The sequence below is a fragment of the Triticum aestivum genome, chromosome 3B (assembly GCF_018294505.1).
Source record: "Triticum aestivum cultivar Chinese Spring chromosome 3B, IWGSC CS RefSeq v2.1, whole genome shotgun sequence".
In the NCBI taxonomy this organism is placed as follows: domain Eukaryota; kingdom Viridiplantae; phylum Streptophyta; class Magnoliopsida; order Poales; family Poaceae; genus Triticum; species Triticum aestivum.
The window spans coordinates 731,084,696-731,096,491 of NC_057801.1; the positions used below are offsets into that span (position 1 = coordinate 731,084,696).

Below are 11,796 nucleotides of genomic sequence, written 5' to 3' on the forward strand. Positions count from 1 at the left end.
ATGGATGGATTTGACCCAGGTCAGAGAGGAGCTGGCTCGTGTGTGCGAATGGAGACAAGGAAGAATGAGAAGTTGCCAGGGAATTGTTTTGACCCGTTGCCATGGGGGGGGCATCGGCGTCTGGAACAACACCGCCAATGGCCCACGTGGAAGGTTGAAGGTGTCGTGGCTCACTGGTCAGGCCCAGCCCGGAGGTGGGTGCCAGTCGTCGCTGGAGGCGCTTGGCTTGATACAGGTGCCCGATTCTCCTCGCTTTCTTTGGTAGGTGGCGGTTGCACTAGTTGGAGCGCCGCCATCACACCACCCATATCGGGCTGCCCCGCGACGAGCTCGTCGATTTTGGTCGTAGATTCTTGGATCACTGTGATTGCCTTGGACTGGGCCTTCATGATGGTGTCGAGGCGCTCGAAGAAGGCTTCGACCGATGGGACCATGGCGGCTAGCTGCGATCGCGCCTGCCGCACACGCCGTGTCTCGATGATTTGGGCCAGAGTGTTGCGGTGGAAGGGAGGTGGACTGGTCTCTGATACCTGGTGTTAGGCACGAACCGAGAATCTCTATTACAACAACGATCTCAATCTCTGGTTTGATTCGAGTACAAGAGAATTACATGAATGAAAGAACTAGGGTTCATGCGAGTGCGGAATTGGGGTAGGGGTAGCCGATGCCGCCGTTGCCGTCTGATCCAGTGGATGCTCCTCCTTCCGTGTGGGTCCGCCTGAAGTAGTATCGCGGCGTGGCTTCAGTTGGCCCACTCCGGCCCACTGACACGTGGGTTGGGTCGTTTGGGCTGTGTGGGCCGCTGAGCAGCATGGTTGCTGTGGGAGTCGCTGCCCTGCGGGTCACGTGAGACTTCGATGAAACTTCGATGATGAACAAGACAGTTCAGGAGCACGGAATGGCAGCTGAAACAGGTGCCGAACGTAGACACTGATTGCTGCTACAGCAACGGAGAGAGCGCGGGCGTGAAAGTGAAATCCCCCCTAATCATCTGACAACAACCGCAAGAGTTGAGGTGCTCGTTGCTTCCAAGCACTTTAACACGTAATCGCCCAACCCGATCAGGTAAAGCGCACAGCCAACATTCACATCGCCTTCAGGCTTCAGTTAGCCCCGACGACCAGTGCATCTCAAGCCATGCTTGTACTTGCACACCTCTCTCGGGCCAACTCCACCGCGCGATCTCAAACGGACGTCCGTTTTGTTCGGATTATGTTCGTTTGGATAGGGCAATGAGGTCGTGTCCGGTCTTGTTCTGGGATACGGTGGCCGTGCACCCAACACGTGGACGCATCCCGGCTGCATCTTGTCCGTGTGCACATTTCTTTGCAAGTCTTTAACTTTTTTTTATCATTCATTTTTGATACATGACAATACGTCATCACATTTTGATGAATAAAGCAAGGCCAAAGAAAACAAGAACCACAAGAATACATTTAAGAAAATACCCAACTTCCATAACTGCTCCCTTGAGTTGGGTTAGGGCCTTCTCGATGCACTCATTGTTTATCTGTGGAGGAGACTCGATCTGGCATACTCCTTTCTTCTTCAAGCCAGAAGTCGATGTTGCTTCCTCACACCTAGTCTCGTGTCTAGCCTCTAATCTAGCAATAAGTGCACTTATCTCATCTACAACCTCTATGCTAGCTAAAAGTGCACGAATATGTACTAAATTTCGCTCTATCAATATATTGATGTACTCTTCTTCCCAATACCAAAACTTGCATCCATTCTACACAATAAAATTTGAAGTTAGCACAACTAGTCTAATCCGAGAGCACAAACCGAAGCTAAAAAGAGCGCATACCCCATCGTTTAAGCACTTGATGAACACCCATCCGGGATGTCCGGCGTTGTAGACACGCGGCGCACGACCATCCTTGGGCAGTGTTCGCACTTAGTGAGTGGCAACGGTGCGCCGACGAGCTTTTGGGCAAGCACCGAGCCCGGCCGGCCACCATTCGTGTATCTGCCGACGAACCACCGACGGTGCAGATTCGAGCGGCCAGAGGACGAGCCACTGCCTGCATGTGGCCTTGCGGCCCTGCCAGGGCCTTCCGGCGAGGTGCCCGGCCTCCCACAGCTGGGCGAGCTCAAGACCGACCGGATCCGCCCCAAATCCGACCGGCGGGTGCGCAAACCAGGTGGCCGTGGTTTGGGTAGCTCGGCGGCACCGAGGGGAAGGGGCTGGGCGAGCGCGCGTCCGGGCTGCACGGCTGCAATGGGAGCGGCGGCGGCGGCGAGGGGAACAGTGGGAAGAATGGAGAAAAGTGGAGTGGGGTGCGGCCGGAAGGAGGGAGGGGGCGGATAGAAACAGGCACGTCCTGTGCCACCGACAGGCGGGTCAGGGGAGGAACGCGCAGACGGCCGGCGCATCCGCGTGACGTCCGTTTCACCCCAAAAGCGGCGCAAACTTGGACCGCAGATGGGTCAAAAACGGACACAAAACAGACAAAAATCCATTTGCTCCCGCACGCTGGGCGGCCCGATTTGTCCTTTTTATACTAAACGGACGGACCGGATAGGATATGTTCACGCGGTGGAGTTGGCCTCACGTCTCACCACGACAAAACACAAAAGTTGCCGTGGCAAAGTAGTACACACTGCAGAAATTACGAGATCGACGCAGACTGAGATGTATACGTCTCAGTTTTCTGGTCTGACGAAGCAGGGTAGCGAAGCACGTTGCCATCCGTGCACGGAATTCTCGACACGAAACAATAACACATATAATAAATGTTGCTTGTGCCGGTAGTAAATCATCAGCATCTCTTGCGACTGGAAACGTACAACAACAGCAAAAGGGAAGCGTTTTTTACACAGGAATTACCCATCCTAATCCCGCCCTAATTGATTAGTAATTAACTAAATTTCAAGAACAGATCAACGCCACGCCACGAGCTTATCCGGGACAGAGCTCATCGGGGCAGAGGCACGGACACGCCCTTGCGTCGGCATCAGCAGCCGTCGCTCCTTATCCTTGGAGGAGGACGGCGAGGACGAGGGGAGGAGGCCGGAGGAGAGGGTGGAGATGACGCCGGCGAAGCCGAAGAGCAGCGCGACGCCGGCGACCCACGGCATGAGGAGGAAACCGATGGCGAACGTCACGGACCCGCACAGCATCAGCGCCATCGACGCGCCCAGAAGCATCGACGCCGCGCTCGCCGGTGACATGCCGCCCCGCGGGCGCCGCGCCACGGGCCTCCGGGGCGAGTCCACCGAGGACGCCGCCGCGACGGGGGCGATGATGGTGACGAGCAGCGTGCAGAGGTCGCGCATCAGCCGCGAGTCGTGGTCGCCCTTGCCGCCGGTCTGCTCCATGGCGAGCTTGCGCGTGGCCGTTTGGCTGATCTCGGTGAACACGAGCGCACGAGGAGGGGAGAGCGGAGAAGAGGAGCGCGCGCGCGAGGAAGGGAAGGAGGAGGAGCTGGAGACGTGGGAGAGGAAGGAATGGGATTCGCCGGCGGAAAAAGGGCGTATATATGCCCCACGGCCCAGTGGCTCGCGCGGGCCCCGCTCCTCCGATCCCCGCTTAGGGCCCGGTCAGCATCACAGTCCACGCACGGCACCTAACGAACCAACAAACTCCGGACCCCGCGGCCTGTTTAGACGCAGGCATGCGGGACCAGGACGCGTCCCGGCCCGCCGTCAGCGACTGGGGGGAGGACGAATGCCGTTTTGGGTATTCGGTTGGGTCGAGGCAAATGATGGGCGTTCCGGATAGGGCGAAGGCCGGTTAAGAAAAGCTGCACGCGTCCTCGGCCGAGTCATGGCCGCATCGTCTGGTTGATTGGGCGTTATCCATTCCCTGACAGGTCGGCCCACGCGGCGGCGGGGGAAGCGTTTCTGTGCGGCTGCGGGGCTTTCCGCCGGAGAAATGTTGCGGGGCACGTCATCGCGCCGTTCCCGAGGAACGGAAAAATGATGGCGGACGGAACGGGAAGCGTCAGCCGACGTGTGGGCTGCGGCGACGAGGAGGTGGGGAAGCTGCGAGAGCTGGCCGGCCACATGCCAAATCTTTGCGGTGCATCTTATTGAGAAATGTTAATGTCGGACTTTGGGTATTTTTTGGGGGGCAAAAGAGTTTTATTCCAAAGTAATAGGGTTTCAGGGCGTGTTCTGATCTCCTCCCGCTCCACACTTCACAATTTCCTAGAGCAGATAAGAGCCGAACGAAATAACCTCCAGAAGCTGGCTTCGCAAAGCTGTAGTCGATCCTACTGAAAAAATCTGGAGCGAGGAAGGCCCAACTCCACCGATTGGAAAAGCTGAAGTTTACCGTATTTACAACGTCCTGCCACCGCTAAATAAACGGTTTGCTGAGTACGCTCGGAAATTAGAACCTATCGCTACAGGGGGAGGTCCTATACGGCGCATTAAGCGCCGGTACAGGCAACTGGCCCCCACTGTCGCTATCTGGTGGGCCGGCCCAGGAACACGCAGAGAAAAAACCTCCCAAAAAAACTGGCACCCACTGTCGCTACCTGGTGGGCCGGCCCAGGAACACGCAGAGAAAAAACCTCCCAAAAAAGCTGCTCCCAACAGGATTCAATCTCATGCCGTTTAGTTACGACGCAGCCTGCCTAACCAGTACATCTACTACAACCTAGTGATTCATTACAGCGCGAGATGGTTAACAACAATACTAACCACACTACTTCTGGTACAAACAATTTAGAAAAACGTGATTTTTTGGAAAAGAAAAAAAATCTGAAATAAGTTTTAAAAAATCGCAAATTAGAAAAAAGTTCATGTATTCAAAAACTTTCACCAAATTTTATAAAATTTCACCGTGTATTACATGAAGTTACATTTTTCTTAAATACGCTGAACTTTTTCTGAATACATGCTGAACAAAATTTCTCTACACTATGAACATTTTTTATACACACTGAACATTTTTTCAATGTATGGTGAACAATATTCAAATACACATAGAACTTTTTTTTAAATATGATGAACTCCTTTTGAATACATGCTGAACAAAATTTCTATACATGATGAGCATTTTTTTATACACACTGAACATTTTTTCAATGTATGGTGAACATTTTTCTTCAATACGGTTAACAAAAATTTGGAATTCAGAACTATTTTTGAAACATGAACAAAATTTGGAATTTCGAAAAACATTTTCTGAAAATTCAAACGAATTTCGAAAAATCTGAACATATTTTGGATATTGAAAAAAGTCATCCAATTCGAAAATAGTTCATCAAAATTTAAAAAGTTCACTGGTTTTCAAAAAAAGTTCATTGAATTTGAAAAAAAATTCATCAATTTTGGAAAAAGTTCATGGAATTTGGTGAGAAAAGTTCATCGATTTTGCAAAAAGTTCACCGAATATGAAAAAAGTTCATTGATTTTGAAGAAAACTTCATTGAATTTGAAAGAAAGTTCATAAAATTGAAAAAAAGTTCGTCGATTTTGAAAAAGACAGAAAAAGGAAAAAGAAAAGGCAAAGGCAAAAAGAAAGAACAACAGAAAAAAAGAAAAAAAAGAAAAACACGTGGTCATGTAATTTAAAAAGGAAAACAAAAAAAGGAAAAAGGAACAAGAACGAATAGTAGACGAAAAAACTAAAGCGTAACCATATCCTGCCCCGTGCTCGCGTGGTTGAATTAGCTGTCCTTGACGCGGAGGTAGGTGGTTCGAATCCTGGTAGCTCCCATTTCTGCGGATCAAGACAAAAAATAAAAACACGTAATGGGTCAGCCCAGTGCGCCGCGGGGGGTGTGCGCCCGTTTGCGCCCATGTCTATAACGGGCGCAACGGGCGCCGTTTAGGGAATGCCCGCTACAGGATCAATCTCCCTCGCCTCGCTGTGCACCTGTCGGCCCTAATTGGGCTGCTTCCAGCCGGCCCAGTCTGAACCGTACAAGGCCACAGCCCTCCTAGCCGGGCCGCAGCGCTTGAGAAGCTGCAGCAGAACGCATCTCGGATCGCGGGAGCAACTAATTAACAAGCGCTCCTTCGGGAGCCTCGCAACGATCAGCGCCACTTGGCGCGCTCACAGCGATTCGCCACGTGTCGCGTTCTGGGTGCTCTCTCCGAATTTTGTTCTTTTATTTTTACGCACGCGTTTTTGGTTTTTTAAACGGTTTTTCCAGGATTTTTTTACGTTTTGGTTTTCTACCGGTCTTCCCTAGCTTTTCGACCAAAAATAATTTTCAAAAAAAAAATTTGCCCAAAAAAATGCATTTTTTCGCGAGAGTCACGGTTTTGTTTTCGCGAGGAAACGGAAAAAAACGTGTTTTCTGTTTTTTTCCTTCGCGAGAGGCATGGTTTTGCTTCCGTGAGAGGCACGGTTGTGTTTTCGCGAGAGGCACGGGCGTGCCTCTTTTGGAAAGGGAAAAAACGTGTTTTCAATTTTTTTTTCTTTCGCGAGAGGCGCGATTTTGCTTCCGCGAGAGGCACGGTTGTGCTTTCGCGAGAGGTACGGGCGTGCCTCTTTCGGAAAGGGAAAAAACACGTTTTCTGTTTTTTTTTCGCGAGAGGCACGGTTTTGCTTCCGCGAGAGGCACGGTTGTGCTTTCGAGAGAGGCACGGGTGTGCCTCTTTCGAAAAGGAAAAAACGCGTTTTTTGTTTTTTTTTCTTTCGCGAGAGGCACGGTTTTGCTTCCGCGAGAGGCAGGTTGTGATTTCGTCAGAGGTACGGGCGTGCCTCTTTCGGAAAGGAAAAAAAACCCGTGTTCCCGGTTCGGTTTTTTCGTCCGGTTTTTTCGTGAAAAAAAGTTCGTCAAAATCTATCAACATGGGATCTAGTTTTGAAGATCTCAACGCGAGGAATCCAACGGCGAAAGCGGTTTGAGATTTGAACGCATGGTTTAAGAGATAAAAGGTTTTGAATAAACAGATCTATGAAAAAAGGGAAAGCTCCCAGGTTGCGACAAGTGACGCACATGTAGCGCGCCACTTGTTGCAACCTGGGAAGTTGAAGTGATCTCCGTAAGGAGTACTCCTTAACTAGTGACTTCGTCGGATCGCTGCTTGAAGTTAGAAGCCACGGAAAGAAGTTGGATATGTGAAGTTTTATGAAGCTAAAGAAGATCAGAACACGCCCTCAATCTGCTGATACAGCATAGTATAGAATAAGCGGTGGCCCACGCTGTAAGTGGTATGGCGAGCTGTGCAAGCATAATTAGAAAAAAAAAACAGTGAGAAACTCTATCTTATGACCGGGTCTTAACTCTTAACTTGAACAATGTCAAGCTGCAACATGAGCAACATAATCTCCTGTACCAAGAGATCATAAAACGGTTTGGCGAGGAAAGAATTTGACGGTGAAGAGAGAGCGCCCACTGAGTCAGACTGTGCCAAAATAAGGAGACTAGAGCGTTGAATTTCCAATTAAGGTCATTCCCTCTCGCATTGCTAGTTGCAAAACGAAGAGCACGTGACAAGGAGCAAAAGTAACACCACCATTGTTATCACGAAGGATAATACCCACTTTGCCGGGCCCGTCCTCCGGGGAGAAGGAGCCATCCACTGAGAGGGGTGAACCAGTCGGGCGGCGGCGAATACCAAACCGGCTCACTCGGCTTCGATCTGTCTACCCGTACCAGGATGGGGGCATCCACAGGGGACTTGCCCTTTAACATCTGCTCAACACTCACGACCTTCACATCTCATATGGAGTTCAAATAGCTTTTCAGAAATCCACGTGAAACTTCAGTCGGCGGAATAGATTTCCCATGTGTAAGGTCCTTCTGAAGATTCCACACATGAGAATCATGTCTCTAGCATTGCTATCCTGCATACCTAAGAGATGCACCAGCCATTCCGTACATGTACGTGTTTCTTCGGTGGTATTGGCCAAATCTCACCCATAGAATCCTAAAGTGAAGCCACCATGTCACATGTAAACAATGCATGATATGAATCGTCAATGGCACCGCCACACAGCAGGTAGGAGGCCTAGCAGGGTATATGTCGTGCCCGCTTACATTGCATGGTTGGTAGTGCACCCACGACAACCTTTCATGCATGTGATCACATGCGATGTGGAACTGCGGTGCGCCAGATCAAGTTCCAAATACTTCTATCTCCGTTGGGGTTAGAACTAGAAGCCCTGATGCGGAGCATCCGTCGGTCATCCTCATGGACCTTCCATCGTCTCACCAAGCACCAAGAGGACCCATGACTAGAGCACGAGCTAGAGCTCTCGAGACCGAGGTGACTTCTTTCCTTAGTGATATCGCATATGATCCTCTCGAGACATGGTTACTGCCTAAATCAGGAATGTTGTGCATGATTAGGTATCAAGAGAACCCTCCCGAGGATGCGCATGAAGATGGTCAAGACCCCAAGTCCAAGGAAGAAGAGAGCCAACGGAAGAAGGCAAGAACAGGCTCCAGGCACCGGACATCCGGCCATGACCCCGGACATCCGGCCCCTGGATATCTACATGGCCAGGATAATGCAACAGAAGCTACAGGGCCCGGACATCCGGTGTCCAGCCCGGACATCCGACCCTCCTCACCGGAAATCCAGCCTCAAGCCCGGACATCCGGAGGCGCCATCCAGGAAGCATAGAAGACTGCCCCGACAGCCCGGACATCCGGTCATCACCCCGGACATCCGGCGCCTCCCGAAACCCCGGACATCTGGCTCCTCCGCCCGGACATCCGGCGCCGCCCATCCAGAGAGCAGCTCGACCGTCTCCACCTGCCCGAACATCCGGCCCCTCGCGAGCGCCCGGACATCCGGCCCGTCGCCCGAACATCTGACGCCCTCTGCCTGCATGCAGCTCCTTTGGGCCGTGACCCCTGTATCCCTTCGCCCCTTTGACTATATATACTCCCTCATCCCGTACGTTTTAGGGTTAGCATTGGTTTAGCTCATTTGAGATAGAGCATTGCTCATCCATTAGGATCTCCTCCTTCGTGAGAGACCGCGGCCTCTTCGGAGAAGATCCACTTGGATTCAAGACCTCCATCCGGAGAAGACAATCAAGACCTCCTCCCGGAGAAGAACGGTTACCCTTGTATTGTCCCTTGTTAATTTTGGATCTCGTGTTACTTTGTGCCTCGACGATCTAGCACTTGTGTGATCATATTCTAGTCGGTTGAGTGTTTCTCCTACGTTTCCTCCCGTGATTTCTTTCGTTCTCCTCCTCGTGTTCTTCGTGCCCCTCGTAGGGATCCTATCCAAACGTGAAAGATCGGCCCCTAGGGTTCCGCCCTACATCATCTTGGTATCATGAGCCACGTTGATCACTTTTTTGGAGCCCCTACCCCGTGTTTTCTAGCTTGATTTTGTTGTTTTCGTCCTAAATCAAAAAATCCCCACCAAAAATAGCCCCAATTTTTGTTGTTATTTGTTGGTGTGATGAAGTTTTGTTGGATTTGATCCATGGATCTGCTTTGCATCGAGTGGATCTAGCTTTTCCCCACCTCTCCCGCGATTTCCATCCACAAATTCGTCCGAATTTTGCCCCGGAGTTGCCCTTTTTCCCATGAAGTTCATCGTGTTCGTCCCCGATCCAGGAGCCCGGACATCCGCCCGAGTCCCCGGACATCCGGCCACTGGCCCGGACATCCGGTCCCTGGTGGCAGCAACTCCATTCCCCGCGCCATTTTTCAATCATATTTTCGCACAATTTTGCCAGGTGCCAACGCATACTTCCGCATACCTACACCATTTCCGCATACGAGTTTGCATATCACCACCGCTTTCCACAAGCACCACCACCGCTCACCGCTACCTCCTATGACGATTTTGACACGTTTTGGTCTTTGAGATTTTGGGTCGTGGTTCTCGTGTCCTATTGTGTTTTGGCTATATAGGTACAGTTCGACGTCAACATCACCACCGCTCATCCCCATCGACTACTCATCATCGCCAAGGACGGTAACCTCGACGACATCTTTGTCATACCTTGCAATTGCATTGATACCCACATGGCCTTACATTTGTGTAGCTTACCCATCAAGACTAGCCATTGAGTATTGTTGGCAACATGACTTCTGCACTTTAGTGATCATACTCCATAGTACATACCATCTCCTAGTGGTGCATATCTTGTTATCATCTCTTGTGTCACAAAGTTGTCATCGCATACACAATTGCTATCTTGGTTCGCGAAGTTTTGCATGAGAAAAGAGCTCAAAAGTGAAAGAGCCAAACAAGCTTTTAAGCAAAGAGGAAAGATAAGCAAAGAGCTTACAAGCAAGAACCATAACATCATACTACATTAAGATTGTCATATCCGATCATCTTGGATCATAGCACCGAAATACCATACATATATCATACTTGGGATAGAGGTCGTTGCATTTTTGCCTAGTAGGTTGTGCACAAGTTCCGTATCCACCTATTGTGCAATCGTGCTAGCGCCTCTCGTGTATTGTGCAACAAGAGCATTTTCGTGGACTCCACATTTTGGCTCATTTTTTGTTTGCACAATCCCATCTATCTATTTGCGTGTGTGTTTCCATGTACCACTACTTGATTGGTCTACTTGTTGCATTTGCAAGTTTGTGAATCTTTTCCAACATTATTGAAGCTCACTTACAATTGCATCAAATTTTGTGCCACCATCCTAGCCAAGCTCCACCATAAGCTTTTACTTGTGTAGGTGTGAGAACCGACAAGAATTGGTACCAATAGTGCTATTTCGTTGTCCGCATTTGAGTGAACTTGATTCATCTTCAACATCGGTCAAGGTACATTTGGTATACGTTCTTCTCCTTCTACCACTTACATTTTGTTTGGAATGATGGATAGGCCAAGTTCTTCTACCAATCCACCCCTCAACGAGAATGACGATGACATGTCATCATTCGTCACCAAGAGCCACCTCTTTGATTCTCAACGAGCGTTGCATCAAGAGCAACAAGCAATGAGCGACCGCATCAACAATCTCGCCACTGACTTACGACTCTCCGAGAAACGAACAAGAGACTATTTCGACAACAAGTTTGACGCTCACAAGCAAGAGAATTATGCAAGGATGGACGAGATCCGCGCCTTGATGGTGAACCGCCATCCCTCTACTTCTTCATACTCAAGACGGAGCCGCTCAAGTCGACACTCCGACGACACCCTCTCCAGCTCAAGTACCCCGACATCGAACACTCTTCGCCGAGCCGCGCGTCAAGACCGTCATGCATCTCGCAATCCTCTACACAACAAGCGTTCACAAGAGCAAGTCGAAGAGCATCTACCTCATCCTCAACCACACCAAGTTGATTTGGCACAAGCTCAAGAACGACAACGTCAATGTAGCCAAGAGGAAGAACGAGCGCGTCTACATCAAGAGGAACAAGACGCCGAGGCTCAACGTCTTCAACAACAACAACGTGAAGCACAAGCTCTTGAGGCGCAACGTGCCCTTCAAGATTCGAGTCGAGCCATTGGCAACCGCAACCGCGTTCGGCGCAATCAAGAGGAAGCACTTCGAGAAGAAATCCAAGAGCGGAACTACCAACCGCGTGTGCAACGTCAAGTTCCTCTAGCTCCTCAAGCTCGACAAGTTCCAACTCAACCTCAAGTTCAAGAAGAGCAAGATGATCATGAACTTACTCCACGTCAAGGGCGTCATCATCACCCTCGCCAACAACACAATGAAGAGCAACGCTATGGCAAGATCAAGTTCACAATGCCCAAGTTCAATGGAAGCAATGATCCTGAAGAGTACCTCTCATGGGCATTGAAGGTTGACAAGATCTTTCGTTTGCACAACTATGAGGAAGAGAAGAAGATCACTATGGCATCACTTGAGTTCCAAGACTATGTGCTCATATGGTGGGAACAAGTCCTTGAGCGCCGAGAAGCAAGAGGTGAACCACCAAT

General features: G+C 50.2%; 1 protein-coding gene across 1 annotated transcript; it reads right to left on the reverse strand.

The window, feature by feature from the left end:
• Window positions 1-2,752: 2,752 nt before the first annotated feature.
• Window positions 2,753-3,537, reverse strand: LOC123066234 (uncharacterized). The gene has a single exon (XM_044489358.1). The coding sequence runs from the start codon at window positions 3,319-3,321 to the stop codon at window positions 2,884-2,886; it is 438 nt and encodes a 145-aa protein (XP_044345293.1). The 5' UTR covers window positions 3,322-3,537; the 3' UTR covers window positions 2,753-2,883.
• Between the last annotated feature and the right edge of the window lie 8,259 nt (window positions 3,538-11,796).

Excerpts from the sequence above, each read along its gene's own strand:
- LOC123066234 (XM_044489358.1), bottom strand. The coding sequence starts at position 3,321 with ATGGAGCAGACCGGCGGCAAGGGCGACCACGACTCGCGGCTGATGCGC.